This window comes from Sorghum bicolor, chromosome 2 (genome assembly GCF_000003195.3).
Source record: "Sorghum bicolor cultivar BTx623 chromosome 2, Sorghum_bicolor_NCBIv3, whole genome shotgun sequence".
Classification (NCBI taxonomy): domain Eukaryota; kingdom Viridiplantae; phylum Streptophyta; class Magnoliopsida; order Poales; family Poaceae; genus Sorghum; species Sorghum bicolor.
Window position 1 is genome coordinate 63,661,385 of NC_012871.2, and position 20,475 is coordinate 63,681,859.

At 44.8% G+C, this 20,475-nt stretch overlaps 3 protein-coding genes across 6 annotated transcripts; 1 reads left to right on the top strand and 2 right to left on the bottom strand.

The window, feature by feature from the left end:
• Positions 1,342-7,016, bottom strand: LOC8066930 (protein PIN-LIKES 3). Its single transcript, XM_021452864.1, has 12 exons — positions 6,942-7,016; positions 6,659-6,796; positions 4,833-5,007; positions 4,592-4,671; positions 4,334-4,458; positions 3,271-3,392; positions 2,930-3,151; positions 2,737-2,829; positions 2,440-2,540; positions 2,194-2,246; positions 1,861-2,049; positions 1,342-1,727 (listed from the first exon to the last, which is right to left on the bottom strand). Exons 3-12 carry the CDS (start codon positions 4,965-4,967, stop codon positions 1,603-1,605), a joined length of 1,245 nt encoding a protein of 414 aa, XP_021308539.1. The 5' UTR covers positions 4,968-5,007; positions 6,659-6,796; positions 6,942-7,016; the 3' UTR covers positions 1,342-1,602.
• On the top strand, positions 8,017-9,681 carry LOC110432231 (splicing factor U2af small subunit A-like). Of its 4 annotated transcripts, XM_021452234.1 has the most exons (3): positions 8,017-8,148; positions 8,308-8,505; positions 8,586-9,681. In XM_021452234.1, the coding sequence occupies exon 3, from the start codon at positions 8,634-8,636 to the stop codon at positions 9,492-9,494; it is 861 nt and encodes a 286-aa protein (XP_021307909.1). In that variant the 5' UTR covers positions 8,017-8,148; positions 8,308-8,505; positions 8,586-8,633; the 3' UTR covers positions 9,495-9,681. The 4 variants fall into 4 exon arrangements, with proteins under 4 accessions (XP_021307909.1, XP_021307907.1, XP_021307910.1 ...); XM_021452232.1 differs by having other exon boundaries at positions 8,308-9,681; XM_021452235.1 differs by lacking the exon at positions 8,308-8,505 and having other exon boundaries at positions 8,058-8,148.
• Positions 12,087-15,326, bottom strand: LOC8074697 (putative wall-associated receptor kinase-like 16). The gene is made up of 4 exons (XM_021452782.1): positions 14,737-15,326; positions 14,207-14,642; positions 13,966-14,121; positions 12,087-13,817 (listed from the first exon to the last, which is right to left on the bottom strand). Exons 1-4 carry the CDS (start codon positions 15,166-15,168, stop codon positions 12,634-12,636), a joined length of 2,208 nt encoding a protein of 735 aa, XP_021308457.1. The 5' UTR covers positions 15,169-15,326; the 3' UTR covers positions 12,087-12,633.

The following is a 20,475-nucleotide window of genomic DNA, read 5'->3' on the forward strand; positions in this document are numbered from 1 at the left end:
ACAAAATACATCAACATCTGTGATATAAAGTAAGTTTTGTTAAATCATTCAATAAATATATCTTGATAGTTTATTTATTATTTATACTTATAGATGTCATATATATTGTAATGAACACTTCACAAAAATTAGAAAAAATAGTGAACTGCAATGCGGAAATGAAGTAAAAAAGCAATAACTTTCAATATCTTTTTGCTTCTGGTCAATAAAGATTATATTTAGTCAAAACTACTCCAACTAAGCGGGAAAGTTACATTTTTATTATTATAACAATTACCACTCGTCTCTTTAGGATAACACTTACAAATTTACTAAATAAGAAAAGTTTTAACATCGAATTTGCTATTTTACACATGTGGCATGCTACACACATTGTCGTCGTAGTTGGTAAGACACGCCCGCTCGTATATGTAGCCGCACGGCTTATCCTGGCCATCGGTTCTTTGTGGCCCCACTAGTGAATAGATTTTTCCATCGATCAATCTCTAGCACTTCGCACGGCGCTGCTCGTCGCCATTGCTACGCCTGCGGCCACCTCGTCCGCCCAGCTTTGGCTCCAACACCCTCCATCGTGTCGATGTCGCCAGGACCTCTAGCGTCCCTGCCTCTGCCTCTGCCTCTACCGCCCTAGCTCTGGCTCTAGCCCTGGCCTCCGCCACCACCACCATGGTAGCTCTAGCTCCGGCCACCTCCCACACCCCCGCTCCGACCCTGGCCTCGGGCATACTCGCATCCATCGTGCCAGCTCTGACCACCTCGTCCTTCACCGAGCCCCATCACTCAATGCCACGTCCTGGGCCTCTGCGTCCCACCCCGCAAACGCCTATTCAGACGCCTATTCCGAGCTGCATGAATCTTGACGCCTTTGTGTGGCTACGACCCTTCACCACTAAATTTACATTGAGAACTGTGCAAATACACATCTCAATATAATTCTAGTGGTAGAGGGAGTACAAACGTATATGTCCTTAAAATGCAAAAATAATCTTACCGGTCAGCACGTAGGAGGGCACGACGTTCTACCCCTGGCCGGCAGCACGCGTGGCAGTCCCGTACTCCTCCAGTGAAAAAGGAGAAAAGAAAAAGGGGAAAATAATAAAACATGAAAAGAAGAAAATATGAGGGTATTGGGCTGGGACGTCATTCTCACGCAGAGGCAGCAGAGATCACGCCGCGGCCGTGCGTTCCTGCCACGGCCTGCGTTCGCTGTACAGTAGAGGCCTAGAGGGGATGGCACGGGACGGCAAGGCACTGCCTGTAGGAGTGCAGGCTACCGGCCGCAGTTGTCTCGTACTCGAGTGCCTGAAGCCCGCTGAGCGGCGGTATCGATGGAGATGGCTCTTCAAATGAATGTTTGTGGTTTTTCTTCAATATAATTTAATAAACTAAACGATTAGAGAAGAATCATGGGTATTTGTTTGGAGCACCGTCTCTATCCTTAGACAGCAGGCAGGACGGCCGTGCTCGTGCTTCCTGCCCATCGACGCCGCCGAGTTCTCTCTGGTGGCGAAAGCAGAGGTGTTTCAATTTCATTTTACAAATTTCTTACTCTATCAACAATGTACAACATTTTCCGGCCTGGTGTGTCCTGTTGTCGCGAGCTCACGACAGCGTCCACATGAAGAAGGCGGACCAGATGGTCACGGTGACAGGGGCGAGCGCGTACACCCAGACGAGGATCACCGAGCACTCGCTCTCTCCGACGCCAAACAGCTGCATTATAGTCCCTGGAAAAAAAATAACAGCACACACTTCACTTGCTACGACCTTTTTTTCGCCCCATCTCGAGCAGACGAGCACACATAATATCTTCGAAAAATAAATTGACTAGGCTACGCAGTTGGTGCATTATTATATTACCGATGTTCATTGCGGGTGGCACGGCGTACTGCAGATGGAGGATGAATTGGTACAACGGGTCTGGCTGGATGAGGCCCATCCGGACGGCTCCGTTCACCAGCGCCGTGCCGAGCAGCGGGAGCAGAATGTATCTCACAACTATGACACCGACTATTACCGACGGTGGAACACTTGCGCCGCCTCGTACTCCTGGCAAAGGTTCCACGTCACGCATCGATCATGCTTGTGCTCATCAGATTCGATATATGTGTTTTGCAATGTCATAATATGACAGTTAAAGATAACACAACGTTATATGCATGACACTGTTGTTTGTGATGAGAGCAAAGTTACCGTTCAGTAGGTTTGCTCCCATTATCAATGTGACGGATGGAATTGCTCCGCCGCTGTACAGGGCATAATAACCCATGAAACTGATTAGATATGTAGACTAGGAACTACCTAGAGGTAATTAAGGGGTAAGGCAACATCAAATGAACACAACGGTGTTAAAAAAAGAAAGATAACAAAATTTAACTAATCAAGAGGACCAAGTATGCTCACAAAGTTAAGAAAGTGTGTAGAACTATATATACGTACCCTATCAATTCAGACGATTCCTGCACGACACGAAGTGGAGCGCTGTCGCCAATTATAGCATTTCTCAACACAGGTGTTCCTCCGATTATGAAGCCGACAATCTACAAAAGATCGCCTCATTATGTTGAAAGCGGTAGAGACAAGTGATCAAACAAAATGGACTTCTTTTGTGATGTTAAGGTTGCAGAGATATCTTGTGGATATAGTGATCGCAGCAATTACCATGGGGTTTCAGTTAAAAAAAATGAACATGATGTGATAATAAAGTAGAGTTAATAGCTCATCAAACCAGTGTACCACTGCAATGGTTGCAGGGGCAAAGAGTTTCTTCAAGTCAATTGCTTGAGAAATTGATGATAAGAACTTCCGTGCTCTCTCCAACGTTGGTTCCTACACAACTTCAAATCTTATAGTGCCCCAAGCAAGCAAAACTGTAGGACATATAGAGAAGTGCAACTTGTGAAAGAAAAATCTTTCAGCCTTGACAAACCTTATTTTTAGCTGGAACTATTCTCGACGATAACAAAGGGAGTGTACATTCATTGGTGCAATCATTTGAGGTGGAGCAGTTCTCCTCTACAATAGTTCCTGTAGCATTTCCTGAACTTAACACTTTCGTTTCATTTGTTTGAGCATTGTCATCTCCTTGCGTCACGTTTGATGTGACACGAACAATATTATACACAATAGACCATAGGAAAATAGCACCGATCTGGCAAGCCATTCAAATTAGTCACTGAGTCTTGCAACTGATTACAAGCATAATAAGCAGGCTTACAAGAATTGGAAATATATACTAAATAGTAAATACTCAAGCAACAATTTACTTACAGCCATGGAGAGTGAAGAATAGGCTAGTCCAATATTCTGACAAACATGAGGTGCTCCAAATGGGCTTCCTTTCTCTTTGCAAAGAGTTGGAATGACAATGAGAAAAAGATTGCCCAAATTGCCTGCATTCGACCAACAAGTTGACAATAGTTTTTGAAAAGATAATTAATAAAGGGCAAAATATGGGCTCTATTATATCCATCCTATTTCACTGTTAGTGACCAAGTTCATTTCTATGTCTCATCAGGGTCAATATTCAGAGAAAGGGCCTTAGAATTGTTGATACGGTAATAAACTAGCTCGGTTTGGCTTCTAGATTCAAGTAACGAAGGTGACATGTACAAGATACTACTAATTGTGAAACTAGCTTGCATCAGCTTTGGCGATTAGACTTTCCAGTAGTAGCTAGCCCCTGCTGCGCTGTATAAAGTTTAATTTATGGAGATTTTTGTAAGATAACAATAAATATTTTTTTTGGTTCTGCTCCTTCCATTCTAAATTGTAAGACAGTTTGGCTTTCTTGCTATGTTGCTATAGACATAGATATTTAAGTGTATATAGCAAAGTCTATGTATCTACAAAAGTAAAAATATTCTATAGTTTGAAATGGAGTGAGTACTATCTAGTGTTCGGAAGCTTGTATCTACCAGTAAAACTTAAGTTTTTCTGACAATGAAACGTGATTCTTCAGTTGTCCCTTTTCACTTGTATCTTGATTCCTTACTTGACTATTCACTAGTATCATTCTAACTAGCTTTCAAGCTGAATGTCTGTAAGATTTTTGGAGGAATAAAATGGGTAAATAAAGAACGTATATTTCGGAACTCCAAAGTAAGTTCTATTCTGCACATCGAATCTGATCTAGAGCCATTCCCTTCAAATATGAACTAGAGCCATATGGGAGTCACATAACACTGAAATCTAGAGCAAATAGACACGCATATAGCCTATCCGAGATAGCAATAAGAACTTGAAGGTTCTACACTATGTTTATCTAAAAATTGAAGTTTAATCATTAATTACTAATAATTGCACAAAAGGTGATATAAGTACACTTAGTTACCAGCAGAACAACAACCCAAAATGAGGCCTTTTAGCTTGGCAGGTGCTCTTGTAACTCTTACCACAATCCATCCAAAGAATAAACCAAAGGTAAAACCAAGAAGAATATTTACGGGCATAAACCACCTGAATTAGGGAAAATAAGTCATCTTCTTATTTATTTCACATTAACAATTATAATAATACACTAAAAGTATTTGGATGCGCTAGATAGTTAGGTTAGCATTTAGCCTCGTAATTGCCATTGTTGAATACTCACAGTTTAGCCAAGCTTTCCATGGTGATTGTTTTTGCCAAATAGATTGCAACAAGGGAGGGACTGAATACATAAAATACTACCTGAAGAGAAAAAAGATAAAGAAATCTTAGAAAAAAAAAGGATGATGTGCCCTGTGGCCAGTATTAATAAAAGATAAAATCATGACACGATATGTTAAAACTCTTTGTTTAGATCAATTGGTAATATTATTGCTGCTTTCGTGCAGTCTTACATTACTTACATTATTTAAATGTTTTCTTGCTTCTTTGGTTAGTATGCCAGAAAAATCAGTTGCTAAGAACGACCCAACACCGGTAACCAGAAGCATGTTAAAGACCGGAACACATGCCGTGACGAAGAGTTCTACAAGATCCATATTCCACTTTGAGGATTCAAATTATGCAATGCTTCTTATCCTGAAATGAGTCATGAAGTTTGTGTGAAGTACTGATACAAGATTATAATAGGCAGAAGTACTAAGCAACATACGTATTTGATGTGAGTGTATTTGGTTTAATTTACAACATTTTGACGAAATTTTAACCGTAAAAAGCTAAAACGGTCTGAGAGATGGTGCATTATCAACAAACAGACCATACAAAAAAACGAACAAAATAATAAACCTATCTGAAAAGTTGCAAAAGTTCTAATTAAAAAATACAATAGACCCAAAAGTTTTCTTTAGGCCCTGTTTAGTTCCCTACCAAAAATTTTTTCATCCATCCCATCGAATCTTTGGACACATGCATGGAACATTAAATGTAGATAAAAAAATAAACTAATTACACAGTTTAGTTAAGAATCGCGAGACGAATCTTTTAAGCCTAGTTACTCCATGATTAGCCTTAAGTGCTACAGTAACCCACATATGCTAATGACTGATTAATTATGCTTAATAAATTTGTCTTGCAGTTTCCTGACGAGCTATGTAATTTGTTTTTTTATTAGTTTCTAAAAACCCCTCCCGACATCCTTCCGACACATCCGATGTGACACGCAAAAAATTTTCGTTTCCAATCTAAACAGGCCCTTATCCTAAAAACCAGAGACTCCGAAGTCACAAAATTCAAACTATCAGCTCCCTCACCCCCCCAACCCCCCAATCAAGAAAAGAAGAAACACCAAAGCCTTTCAAACATTGGAGCCATTTGTAAGGGTTGGTTTGAAATTTGGATCCCTACAATTAATAGTTACCTGCTAAAAATAGCTGAAGACCTACTTGGATCCTCGGTTAATAAGTCTAGCTAATGTCTTACCTACCATCCAGCTAACAATTTGTTGGTTTCTCCTAGCTAACACAGCTAATAGTTAGCTATATAGGTCGAAACTGGGTCTAAATCAAGATAGGAAACTGGGTCTAAATCAAGATAGGATCCTATGTACTACTCCCTTCATTACAAATTATAAGACGTTTGACTTTTTGACCTCAAGTTTGACCATATTCATCTTATTCAAAAAATTTATGCAAACATAGTCAAATTTAAGTCATTCTCGAAGAACTTTTATTAATAAACCAAGCCACGATAAAAGAAGTGATATTTTGCATAAATTTTTGAATAAGACAAGTGGTCAAACTTGATGTCAAAAAATTAAACGTCTTATAATTTGGGATGGATTGAGTATGTCAAACAACTGCGAGCTATATGTGACTTTAATGTTTCTCCTAGTGTCAATGGAAACGTGGTATGGTGCCATGTGCCCTCGATTCCACGTTTGGAAACACGACGTGAAACAATCTCGCTCCCAGAGCGAAACATCATCTCTCGTTTCACAACCCAATCACCCCATAAACTTTGTGACTGTGGCTTCTTCCCTCTTGACGAAGAGTACGAAGAAGAGGAAGGCCTTAGGCCAGGCAAAGTTTGGTGCATCTTGTTCATTTGACTGATAAGTCATGACAAAAAATACTGTTGCTGATTTGTTGTGAGAAAAAAATACTATTGAATGGCTGATATATTCGTTTGATAAGTTCAAGCGAACAAAATTGGAACGGTAGGTTTGCATGTTGTCAACGGCGGACTGCCTGGTTCCGTGGCCGCCTTTGCCTCGGCGTCGCTCGTCACTTACCTCAGTTACCTGCGTCACTGCGTGCTGCGGAACTCTGAATCTTCTGGCTCCTCTCCTATCGCGGCCTGGCGGGTGTGTTTGCCGTGCGTCAATTTAACTGCCCGCAGAACGTGGAGCGTGCGCCATCCACCATCGTGCCTGGATTCACGACATTGTTGCTGGTTAGAGATCTGTTTATTTATTTTTTTAATTAACAAACCAACCTCTCATAGATAAAACAATCTAGCAGAAGGAAAAAAACCATCGTCGCAACCAACAAATAACAAAGGGCAAAGCCTGTTACCTATGTCTATGTGCATGACGAAGACTCGACCATCTTCAAAGGTGCTCTGCAGCATACGACATACCCACCTCAATCTTGGTCTAATACCATTCTCGTCTGGAAATGATGAACCAAATGCGAGTCTAATATATATAGCCCTGAAAATGATGATCAAATAGGAGTATAGTATCCTTTTTTAACCACCCTATTTTGGTTCAACCGGATAGACACAATGAATTAGAACATGTGTGACCCATGTAAAACAAACACAGGTTCAACCACTCTCCAAAATGGAGTGTACCACATGATTATTAAGGAACATGTGTTGAGTGGCCTATATTTGCTACTCACTAATAGGTTCCAAATTTAGTTCACTTCTTTGTCCTACGTGTAACTTCTTTAATTTTGAACAATTTTATATAAAAAATACACTAATACGTAAAATAAGTTTCATTAAATTATTCACTAAATATATCTTGATAGTTCATTTATTTATACTTATACATGCTAATATATTTTTCTAAAAACTTAACTTAATAAATTAGAAAAGTTTGAATTAAAATAAAGGTAAGTGAACTACAATTCAAAACTAATGAAGTAAAAAACGACAATTTCAACACCTTTCCGCTTCCGATTAAGGTTGTCTTTAGTCATATCTTTTTTTTTCTAAAAATATTACATTGAATCTCTCATGGGATATTACAGAAACTTAAGAATCCCCAAATATATGGGGAAGTATCGAATTATATTTATATAATATTAAACATTTCTCCCTATCAGTAAAGGACCGAGGGCCAAAACAATCGATTTTTTTATTGAGGATCAATCAATGAACATTGTGTTCGCTCCTGTTTTCTTTTTTTAGTGGACTCTCATTCTTGTACCATCGCCAATAGAGCCTCTGGGCCCTGGCTGTCTCCAACTTTCTCTCTGTTAGAGGATAATGTCGTGGGCTGGAATTACTAAAATGCAAAGTCCAGCCCATTTCCTGTTGGGCCAACATGGGCTTCACGAGCCACGCTCTGTGGAAGGTTCTAGTAACTACCAGTGTCCGCAATCAGGACCGTCCGATTGGAAACTAGCAGCCGCCAGCCGGATGAAGTTTCATTCACACCGCTTTATATGCGCTTCTAGACGCGATTAGAAGCATCCACCAAATCCAGCCAGTCCGTACTCGGCTGCTTCTCCTCCGGCCCGTGCCTACGGCGGCGCTGCTCTCTGGTAACCGGTAAACCTCCTCTCCCCTATCTATGGCAGCGCGTATTCGAGATGTCTGGATGTAGTAGGTGCGTATCGGGTTCAGGATCGGATTGCGCCTGCTGCAACATATACCGTGTCCTTTTTGTTTACACCATGGATTGATACTTCCTCTGTCGATTCTTATCAGGTCGGAAGATGTTGGATCTTCCGCTACAAATCGACGCATAAAGGATACAGATTAGTTTAATTTACGTCAAATTTATTTCACTCCGTGTAGTTCTGTACGTTGATTTATTAATTTCGCCTGGATTTAAGCTGCTGCTATTTTGAAGGTTTCTTCTCTTCTCCGGGAAAATTTCAGATCCCGGAAACAACTGGAATTGAAGTAGCCACTGATGCTGTTGCCGTGTTCTTGAGCTCATAAATTGCTATTTGTTAATGCTCAAATTGTGTGCCTGACCACAGAAATCTCTAGGCGACGAATCGAGCAGGTAGAGGAGGAATCAGGCATCCATGGCTGAGCATCTTGCGTCCATCTTTGGCACGGAGAAGGACCGCGTGAACTGCCCCTTCTACTTCAAGATCGGCGCGTGCCGCCACGGCGACCGGTGCTCCCGCCTGCACAACAAGCCGTCCATCTCCCCGACGCTGCTGCTGTGCAACATGTACCAGCGGCCGGACATGATCACCCCGGGCGTGGACGCGCAGGGGAACCCCATCGACCCGGAGCGGATCCAGGAGGACTTCGAGGACTTCTACGAGGACATCTTCGAGGAGCTGAGCAAGCACGGCGAGATCGAGAGCCTCCACGTGTGCGACAACCTCGCGGACCACATGATCGGGAACGTGTACGTGCAGTTCCGCGAGGAGGAGCAGGCGGCGCGCGCGCTGCAGGCTCTGCAGGGCCGCTACTACTCGGGCCGCCCCATCATCGCCGAGTTCTCCCCCGTGACGGACTTCCGGGAGGCCACCTGCCGCCAGTTCGAGGAGCACAGCTGCAACCGCGGCGGATACTGCAACTTCATGCACGTCAAGCAGGTCGGACGGGACCTGCGGCGGAAGCTGTTCGGCCACCTGCATCGCTCCCACCGGAGCCATAGCCGCGGCAGCCGCAGCCCGAGCCCGTACCGCCGCCACGGTAGCTCGTCCAGGTCCAGGGACCGTGACGATGACCATGACTATTACTACCACTACCGTAGCGGTAGTGGCAGCCGCAGGAGCAGCGAGAGACACCGCAGCCACGACAGCGACGGGAGCCGCCGTCGGCGCGGGCGATCCAGGAGCCGGAGCAAGAGCCCGTGGAGGGAAGGCAGCGAGGAGCGGAGGGCAAAGATTGAGCAGTGGAACCGCGAGCGGGAGGCAGCGCAGGTGTAGGCAGGTTCCCCTGTGACTCTGCCGGCTGCAGCCTGCAGGTTGCTGCAGTACTGTTGGCATTGCTAGTCTGACAGGCTGCTGAAGCTGTCATCATGTATTTTAGTTATGTATTGTAGTTTTAGGCCTTGTTTAGTTCGTAAAATTTTTTGTTTTTGGCTACTGTAGCATTTCGTTTTTATTTGACAAACATTGTCCAATCATGGAGTAACTAGGCTTAAAAGATTTATCTCACAAATTACAGATAAACTGTGTAGTTAGTTTTTATTTTCGTCTATATTTAATGCTCTATGCATGCGACTAAAGATTCGATGTGACGGGAAATCTTGAAAATTTTTGCAAACTAAACAAGGCCTTACTCATCAGGTATTCAGGATCAGGTCGTAAATTGAACCTGAAAATTGGATTGTGACCTCCTTGCTGTGGACTGGTTGTCATTGAACTTTGATTTGGATGTGCTGATGAAATCTAGTTGTTGTTTTGAGTAACTTGCTCTAATGGTCAGGTCAGGTGGTGCTCAATGGTTGCACTGAACTTTTTTCCAAAGAAAGAAAAGGAAAATTGTAGCATTAGCATCTACTGATGATCTCCAAAGATGCATGGAGGGAGGAGGGTTTCCAAAGAGGTAGACATCTCAACAGATTTCTTCTCACAGCACAGTGAGAATCATATACACTTGCAGTCTGTGTTGTTCTGAAACTAATCATACACTTGCAGGTTGCAGCTCGTAATGTTTGTTTTGTCTATATGTTTCGTGGAGTCTGGTTTGCCTGTCAAGAGATAATCTAACATCGGTGTGTTTGGTATTGGTCTTTGGTGGCCATGATTTTTGCTTTCGATTTATCAGAGTCAACTTTTTTATAACCTGACTAATCTCGTCAGGTTATTTGGTGTTGGTGGCCATGATTTTGGTCTTTTTGGTGGCCATGATTTTGGTCTTTGATCGCAATACCCTTCATTATGCCTATCATCAGAAATATTTGGATCTAGATCAGCGTCAACTTAGCACATATTTTTCTTCGTGAACGCAAAGTTAGGATATCTGATTGTGGCCATTTTTCTGTACTTGACATTGAATCTAACTTTGGATGTGCTGATGGACGTAGGAACTAGTTATCCCCAGTAACGAGCCTGTGCTAATGAGTTAAGCTCTGCTAGTTGTTAGCCCCCGTATTTGGTATGTGTGTTAAAACTCCTTCAGTATACTACAAACAGAACCACTTTGCTCACTTCTGCTGTTGCCAACAAATTGTAATTGTAGTGGAGCTCGAGGGGAAACAATTTTGTCCAAGAGCACTTCAAGGTCACCGTTTCTTGTGCCTTGGACTTGTCATGTTGCTGGGATGTCTCGTAAGATTGCATATTCAGCAGCTATTGGGGAAATTGTACCAGAGGTCCAGAGTTAGGCTTTTTTTTTTGGATGATGCTTGGCTGGGTAGATGCCCTTTCCAGGGTACTGGGAGCAGGCTTGTGCACCATCCTTTCACAATCGATAACAAGCAAGCGGAATTCTGGGGTCAGAGATGACTAAGGCCGTGTTTAGTTTCACAGAATTGCACTGTAGCACTCCTGTAGCACAATCGATGACTAAATTTTGACCAAACTGTGCAATTAGTTTTTATTTTTGTCTATATTTAATACTTCATGCATAGATCTAAAGATTCGATATGGCGAGAAATATTGAAAAATTTTAGATCTCCGCCTGCGGTGCTCGGGAGCCGGAGCCGGAGCCCCAAGACGAACCACAAATCGACAAAAAGTGTAGCACTGTCTCCAGGTTCATTCTGCATAATAGGGTGTTTGGTTTGGGTGGTAAAGTTTAACAGTTACTATAGTAATTTTGTTTTATTTGACAATTAGTATCTAATCATGGACTAATTAAGCTTAAAAAATTCGTCTTTCAAATTACTCTCCAACTATGTTTTTATTTTCGTAAATAATCTATATTTAGTACTCCATGCATGTGTCTAAACATTTGATGTAATGGACGATAAAGTTTAACAGGGTAAACCAAACCGCGGCGTAGAAGTAGTCATTCCTCCACCCCCTTAGCACCAACCTGTCATGCGTCCATAGCCGGTTTTGTACTTTTGCAACGAGCTAGGCAAAGAATTTGACCAGCGGTGGCTCTTTTTGCTTTCCAGATCAGTTTGGGAAGGATGTCTTGTGTTGTCAGCTGAATTGGGAGCGTGTGGAGTATTCGCCTGTGCTTGACAGTGGGCATTTTGAGGCGTCTCTACCAATCTAATATAGGCCTTGTTTAGTTCCTTATCGAAATTTTTTCGGGACATTGTAGCACTTTCGTCCACACTTCACAGCATTGTCCATTGTGTTAGGTCTTGTTTAGTTCGCAAAAATTTTCAAGATTCTCCGTCACATCGAATCTTTGGTCGTATGCATGGAGCATTAAATATAGATGAAAATAAAAACTAATTGCACAGATTATCTGTAATTTGTGAGATGAATCTTTTGAGCTTAGTTACTTCGTAATTGGACAATGTTTGTCAAATAAAAACGAAATGCTACAGTAGCCAAAAAAAATGAAAAATTTTGCTAACTAAACAAGGCCTGCCGAGGCCACTCTGCTTTTAGCCTGCTGCCAAGTGCCAACAACCAGATCGAAAGGACATCCGTCTGCCATGGACTGGTCCTCACGGCTCCTTCTGATCTCATGCCTTCCAGCCGCTTGTGTGTTCGCCGCCGGCCGCCGCGGCGCCGAGTCCTGGCGGCCCAACGATGGCAAGGTGCGGCGACATCGACATGATGACAGCTTCAGCAACCTGGCAAACTAGCAGCGCCAACAAGCAACAACACTGCAGCAACCTGCAGGCCGGCACAGTGACACATGCGCTGCCTCCCACTCGCGGTTCCACTGTCATCAATAGGAATTGTTTGTCTGATTAATATACTTTGTGTTAGTCCAGTTATCTGGACATGCAAATTGCACCAATGTTGGTAATAATTATAAAAGTAGAATGACATAAACCATACAAAATCATTGTACAATTCTCATAAAAAAAATCATTGCACAACAAAGAAAATGTGCAGTATCTATCTGTTATATGGAACGATGCAATGAAATGTTATCTGTTATATGCAATATTGTAATGATAAAATGTAACATTATTTACAGTGGCTAACGCTAACGCCCTGATTCCAAGCCCATGGCAGCTCTCTTTGTGATGCTGAAATTTCCAGTAGTAGCAGGCGAGTTGACTGTAGACGGCTCTCCAAGCAACTTGTCCAATTCTTCAGGATTCTCATGTGCCCATGGATGTTGCATGATCTTCCTCAACCTATCAAGCTTATCCGCAACTTCCTTCATCGTTGGCCTATTCACACCACTCATCTCTAAGCACTGCCTCGCTAACTCTGCAATCTCCTCGAGATACTCGAGATTCTCACTATTCTTGATCTGATCATCCACGATATCCTCAAGCTTGTTTTCCTTCATCGCATACAGAAACCTCATCGACAGACTCCTGTCATTCTCAGGTCCTTCGAGGTTGAACGCTTTCTTGCCCGTGAGCAACTCTAGAAGAACAACTCCAAAGCTGTACACGTCGCTCTTGTCCGTCAACTCGTATGTCTGCATGTACTCCGGATCAAGGTATCCGCACGTCCCTTGGACAACCGTGACAAACTGTGACTTGTCATTTGGCGCCAGGATGGACGCGCCAAAATCGGAGACTTTGGCCGTGTAGTCACCGTCTAGAAGGATGTTGGTTGACTTGACGTCGCCGTGGAGGATCGGCGGCGACGCGCAGGAATGGAGGTAGGCCAACGCCTCGGCGGACTCGTAGGCGATCCTCAGGCGAGTGTCCAGCGAGACGTGCTGCTGCCTGCTGTGGTCGCCGTGGATGAGATCGAACAGCGTGCCGTTCGGGATGAACTCGTAGACGAGCATGGGGACCTCGACCTCGAGGCAGCAGCCGAGGAGCTTGACGATGTTCCTGTGGTTTATCTGGGACAGGATGAGCATCTCCTTGCCGAACTCCTTCTTATGCTGCTCGTCGATCGTCATGCACCGCTTCACGGCGATCTCGGTGTCGCCGCTCTTCAGGACTCCCTTGTAGACGGTCCCGTGGCCTCCGTGGCCGAGCACTCGCTGCCCGTCGAAATTGTTGGTGGCTTGCTGCAGTTCTTCTTCGGAGAAGATGGTGAACGCGGCGCCCTGGTAGTGCTGTGACTTCATCTCCTCGAATAGAAGCAGACCGCCGTGTCGTCGGAAATACCTCTGCTTGATGCGATGCAGCTTTCGCCGTTCTCGGACCAGGTATGCACAAGTAATTCCGATCACGAGAGTCACGAGTCCAACACTTGCACCTGCAGCATCGTCAGGATTCAAATTGAAGGTTCAGATTGACTACTTTTGTAAACTCCCCTGAAAAAAGCACTACAATATTTATTTAGTAGAAAAAACATCTCCCAGCAGGCAATTTCCTAATGCAACTTTTATTCTCCAGCGACGTACCAACAACTGGCAGCATCCAAGTTGACCTCTGACTTTTGACGCAAACGCCATTGATCATGTCTCTTCCTCGTGGGCATGAACATGTGAAATTCCCGATTGTATTTTCGCATATTCCAGCGCAGGGGTAAGTAGCGTTGTCCAAGCACTCGTTAATATCTGAAATCACACCCAAAAAAAACTGCATCGTTTGAAACCTGTGCAGCGATGAAAAACAATGGGCAAGAGGAAGGAAGGAACGAACCTGTGCATCCATCTACGACGTATGGGTTGCCTTTGAATCCGCTGGAGCACCTGCAGCGGTAGCCGGCGGCATCACTATAGACACAGTCGCTATGGTCGCTAACACACGCATATGCAGTCTCGTTAGCTCTGGCTTCTTCACACGTCTGCCGTGCAATCGCCCACTCCATCACCACAGGCGTCCTCGAGTCGTCGGAGTCGTAGAACGCCGTCGAGGTGAGGTAGGTGGTGCTGAAGTTGAAGGCCGCGCTCTCCATCACGGTGATATAGTTGCAGGGGGTCTTCCTCCATATCTGGGTGGTGTTATATCGCTCGTTGAAGAAGCCTTGGTAATACTGGACGCCTCTCGGAAGTTCCGCCTGGCAGCAGCCAGCGGTGCCGGAGCATGAGCCGTTCTTGGGTGTGTCGTCGCATGTCGACTTGCAGCCGATTATGTACTGCACATGTACAATACATATATCAGCTTGGCGCTGATCGAGTTTGGTTTGGACATGTAGTACATAAACACAGCACAGAGAGCCGAATACTTACAGAGTCGCTCAGCATGTAGGCCATACTATTGCAGCCGAGGACGATGATCTTGTTGTCGTCCGCCGACAGAACGTAGGGCTCGGTGGTATAGTTGACCCACGCGTTGTTGTAGAACATGTCACCCGAGGTTGAGTCGTAGCACTGCCGAGAGATCGGAGTCTTGAACCAGGCCTTGCCATCCTCCACGGAGATCTTGGTCACCTCCGAGTTCTTGTCGAGCAGCGTGGTGGCGCCATCCGCGGCGGTGCTGCAGTTGAGCCAAAAGCCGGCGTGGATCGCGCACTGCGGGTCCAAGCTGAACGGGTACGGGACGTCGATGGCGCCGCACCTCGCCATCGTTGGGCAGCCGGGACTCCGCGCTGCGGCGGCGAGCACCCACGCGGCCGCCGGAAGGCATGAGATGATCAGAAGGAGCCCTGAGGACCAGTCCATGGCAGACGACGGATGACTCTGCCTGCTGCTGCTCGGATGACCTTTTGGATCTCTGGACTCTGGTTCTTGGCACTTGGCAGCAGGCTAAAAGGCTAAAAGCAGAGTGACCTCGGCTAACACAATGTTGTTGTCAAGGCAGGAAACGCCAAGGCGTCCTGGGGGCTGGTGTTGGTTCCTACGAGGCATCCTTCCGTTGCCGTATCTATCTCATCATTATAATGACCAAGTCCTCTCTAATGCAATAACAGTAACGCGTCACAATCAGATATTTTTGTTACATGCAAGAACAATGGCCAGTTCTTCTCGTAAGAAAAGTACTTCAAAATGGTAGACGCCTCAAAATGCCCACTGTCAAGTTGTATAAAGTCTTGTGGATACCAGAAGATACACATGACGATAAGATTACCTGGTGGACTCTTGAAACCACAGTCCACAGGCGAATACTCCACACGCTCAGGCCTTTGTTTAGTTCTCAAAATTTTTTAGTTTTGGGCATTGTAATATTTTTGTTTTTATTTGACAAATATTGTTCTATCATAGACTAACTAGGCTCAAAAGATTCATCTCGCGATTTACAGACAAACTATATAATTAGTTTTTATTTTCGTCTATATTTAATGCTCTATACATGTGCTACAATATTCGATGTGACAGAAAATGTTGAAAAGTTTTATGTTTTTGGAGTGAACTAAACAAGGTCTCAGTCTACAAAATCAAATTCAACGACACTAGTCATCATTCCCAAAGCTGATTTGGAAAGCAAATGGGCCACCGCTGGTAATGACTCAAATTCTTTGCCTAGCTCCTCTTGCAAAACCAGCGATACATCAGCTCGACACGCCCCTGCGTCGCTCCCCATGCTAGTGACTTGAGTGGCTCCTCTCCCTTGCGCCGTCACCCCCACCCTTCTCCTCACTCTCATGTCGTGCTGCTACCGGAGCAGGCCGCCAATAGGGCTGGGCGGCGTGCCGAGATGACGGCGACAGGGCTCCTTTTTGGCGCGAGCAACGAAGTGGTGGCATGGGTGCTCCTTTCTCACCCCTGTTTTTTCTCTCCTTCCACCATGGCTTAGCAGTGGCAGTGCCACCAGCATGGTCCTTTTCAAGGCCTGGACGACCGGATCCAATGCCCTATGGGGCTGGGGATGACGTCTACGCGGCTAGGCCTCTCCTAGTGGGTGGTCGGGGAGACGGCCGGAGCTAGAGGCCTGGTCGGCAGTGACTAGCTTGGTCGGATCTCGTGTCTCTCACCCCTTTGCACCCAGACACAGGTGCATCAGCATGGTGGTGGACAGCGTCGGTGGATGCGAGCCCTACGACATAGAGATGCAATGGCGGTGGCTCCAGCTCCGCCTCCACCATGTCATCCTCCTCCTTGCCATCTGTTGTGCTAGCTGTGGCGGAGGTGGTTGGGCTCACGCTTGTAGTCCGTGTTGCCGAGGGATGGATGGTTGGTGATAGTAATGCTGGTGCGGCAGCAGCCCGACCTATTGGCGGATGTGGTACAACTCTACAAATGTGTTGCTCCGCATTGGTTTTCTCGTCACCGGAGCGTCTCATGGTGGTCGGTCAGGTCGACGATGGCTCAGAGATCAATGCTTGTTGGAAATTTAACTTCGTCATAAAAAAGCAGCCCCAAATTACTTTGGAGTTAGAACTTTAGAGTTAATATAATAACTTTCATAACAAAGTTTGCTTGCACAGGAATTGACAGAACGAAGATGGAAGTTTGACTTCACCAAACAGAAGTTGACTTCGCTTGAAGACTTCATCTTCACTTCCAACAAATCAGGAAACAAAACAAGGCAAGGCGAAGACAAGAATTTGGCTTCGCTTGATAACTAAAGGAGAAAAGAACATGGAGCAAGAGACGACTAAGTCTAGAATTCAAGAATCAATCAAGAACTCGATGCGTGAAGTTGAAGAATGAAGACTTAGATGTAGGAAAAAAACCACTTTGCCCTTATATGTGTAAAGGGTTGCAACTATTTATGTTAAGGGTAAAATTGTCATTTAGTGTAAAATACGAAGATTGGCTCCCTATAAATACCCTCACTGATATGTACAATACGATCAAAGAATGAATACAACTTCAACTTATGTTCAACTATCGATGTTTGTGTGATTGTTCTGTTTACATGAAACTTTCACCCAACAACGCTACATCAATGGATGTCGCAGCGGTAGTTGGCCTACGACAGCTTACCTCAGTCATGGCCAAGGCGGTTGGCCTCACAATGGTTAGGTTCGGTGGGGTTACGGTGGCTTGTTTGCTTATGTTGGTCATAACACTGCATACTTGTTTTTTGATGCAACGCTGGGGAAGCTTCCCACCCTTTTTCAATTGAATAAAAGAATTGTTACAAAAGGCAAGTGTCAAGGAAAAATAAAATTACAAGGCAGCATGCCCAAAAGGAGAAAGCAAGAGAATTATAGGTATGACTCTTTCCAACTATGAATAACAGCGCTTTTACTGGGCTTGGCCTTTGTACAAACCAATCCAAGTTGGGCCTTGAATTGCATTTTCCACAGCTGTAGATTTTTCTGTCCATTGTCAAAGATGATGTTGTTTCTTGTGTTCCAGATGATCCAACATGTCGTGATGAATATTTCTCGGAATATGGCACTGCCAAAGGTCAATCTTGCTTGGATAATCATGTCCAAAGGATTGAGGTTCAGGTCCCAAATAATAGGGATGGATGCCCAACACTCCTTGCTGAAACTGCATTCAAAGAACAGATGGAAGCTGCTTTCTTCACATCCTTGGTTGCATAGTACACAACTGTAGTCCACTAGATGCATATGTTTGGTTTTCTGGTGTTTGCTACCTATGGAGTTTAGTGGAAGGGTTTAGTTGTGGCGCTCGTTTCAAATATCCTAAGGAGCAGCGTGCTTCCTCTAGGAGCGATCTCCTATGGGTTGACATCTTTTGGTTGGCTGTGGACTACATCAACCGACGCGGTTATGACTAGTCACGCATGCCTATGGCCGGCTTGTCGTGGCTGTGATAACAAATGGATGGTGGCTCATTGAAGACGACATCTTATGCTGGGATGCTCATGGTTTCTCTAGACGCTTGTGGGGCATCGACGTGCAACAGCATGGATGGTGCTCTGTGTTTGATGCAGGAACAAATTGTGCCTTTCCCTCTGTGGCTAATGCCATGTAAGATGATGGTGCCCCTTGTGGACTAGCATGGCAGTGGCAGGTCACACATGCCTATGACCTTGCTGGTGTTGGTGGGAGGTTGGTTGTGGTCGTCCATGATGTGAAATAGTTTGGGCTTGGGTGCCAAGGATTATCGGGCGAAGGCCTTGCTTGTCCCTTTGGCTTTAGCTGACAATGGTGACGCCTTTGGTAGCACATCCCTTATTGAAGGCATTGTTGTGAAGCCCTTTACCCTCTAGAAGTTTTGTTGAAAAACTTTAGTTCTTTTTTCAACATTGATGACATCTACGAATGTCGTTCCCCTCCTTGGAGGCATCGTTGTGGAAAGCTACTCCTCCTACTAGTTTACATCACCCATGCTCTGGCGTGCAGAGTGTCGCTCGATAGTTGGTGCTTTTGAGGATTGTGAGCTTTGTGTTTCTAGCAATAGTGGGTTGTTGCTGCCTCCTTCATGAGGTTATTGTTTTTTATTTTTGTACTGCAATTAATTCGTATATATTAATATATGCTAGATTGGTGCTAAGGTGATTGAGGGATTACTTCTGCACCCTAGTCCCTAGGTAGAACGAACCTAGAGATAGTGCTACACTTTCTGTCAAATGCCTTTTCATTAAGGGCGAAGCCATGTTGGCTTTTCCTAGTGCATGTCTACCATGATAAAAACAAAATATTATTAATATATACATCAAAATTTTCATATATTTTCTTTCAAATTGTACATACTCTTTTACATTTGATAGAGAGTGCACTAGGGTTAGTTTTGAGTTGGCTTCTCCCCTGCTTTCAGTAAAGAAGTTTGGAAGAAAGTGAACTGCTGGAGCAAATGCCATAGTCTGAATCCTACATACTAGAAACCAGAGCTTGGCACTCAAAGCTGGTTTCTAGAACAGACAATTGCTAGAAATATAACTAACCACTCCCTTAGACCATCTCCAGCAGTTCCTTAATACTTCATCCCCATTAGAATGATATTGGTGACCACTAATACTATTTTTTAGATTATTGGAGAAGATGCTATAACAGATCACCAAAAATCTCTCCCAATAAATAAGACCCACATGTTAGATTATTTTTTATCTTTCCTTTCTCCTTCACGACGTCTTCTTCCTACCGTTAGTCCACACCACCGACGCCCACCATCCCTGTCCTAGCCCTAGCCACCACCGAGGCGCCTAGCCCCCTGCCCCTTGCCCCTACCTCCAGCCAACCCAAGCGATCGATGGTGCCCTGAGCCATAGCGATGACCATGGTGGCTCCTTTCCTCCGACTCTCTTCCCAAGGCCATGGATCCCAGCCACCTACGTGTCGAAGATAGCCATGGGGCAGTGTCGTGTGGGAGCAATCTGGGCACCGAGGCACCTAGCCCTTCTGCCCTTCTCCACCTCCACTGACAGGAGCTCGAGCAGATCCACCTCCACCAGCACGAGCTCGGCCACCACCACCTCCAATGATGCAAGCTCGAGCGGATCCACCTCCATGAGGGGTGGGTTTGGATTGGATGGCGACTGGGCTTGGCAGCGAGCGATCGAGGTAGCAACGACAGCACAGGTGGAAAAGTGGCGGTTGGCGTGGGCCCCAAGTATTATGGGAGATCTAATTCTCCCTTTATTTGAGGGAAGAAGGGAAGTTTTTTTGGTGACCATAAAAAGGAGGGAACGTACTATAGAGATTCTGGAGCAGTGAAATTTGTCCATCTCTTCTAATATAATAGGTTTATGGGGATGAGCAGTGGCGGATCCAAAGGGGGGGCTGGGTGGGCTCCAGCCCCCCTATAAGTATGATTTGTCCATTAGATTAAGGTTAATTAGTCTTAAACTTTTATTAATCTTTAACTTTAACACTATAAATTTATTGTTTAGCCCCCCCCCCCTTGGCCTTCATCCTGGATCCGCCACTGGGGATGAGGGATAGGAAAGGAGAGCTGCTAGAGATGCTCTTAAGTAAGCTCGTTGTCACCGCCATGGCATGGAGTCCTGGCTGCGTAACAGGTGGCCACATCGACGTCCCATACCCGTTCGGCCTGGGACCCCAGTGCGCCATCCACGAGACCACGATGGCTTCCAGTGACATCTCAATCATTCTGGAAAGCATAAGGGATCAGCTCAGACTGTCCTTTTTCATGGAAATCATTTTTACAATA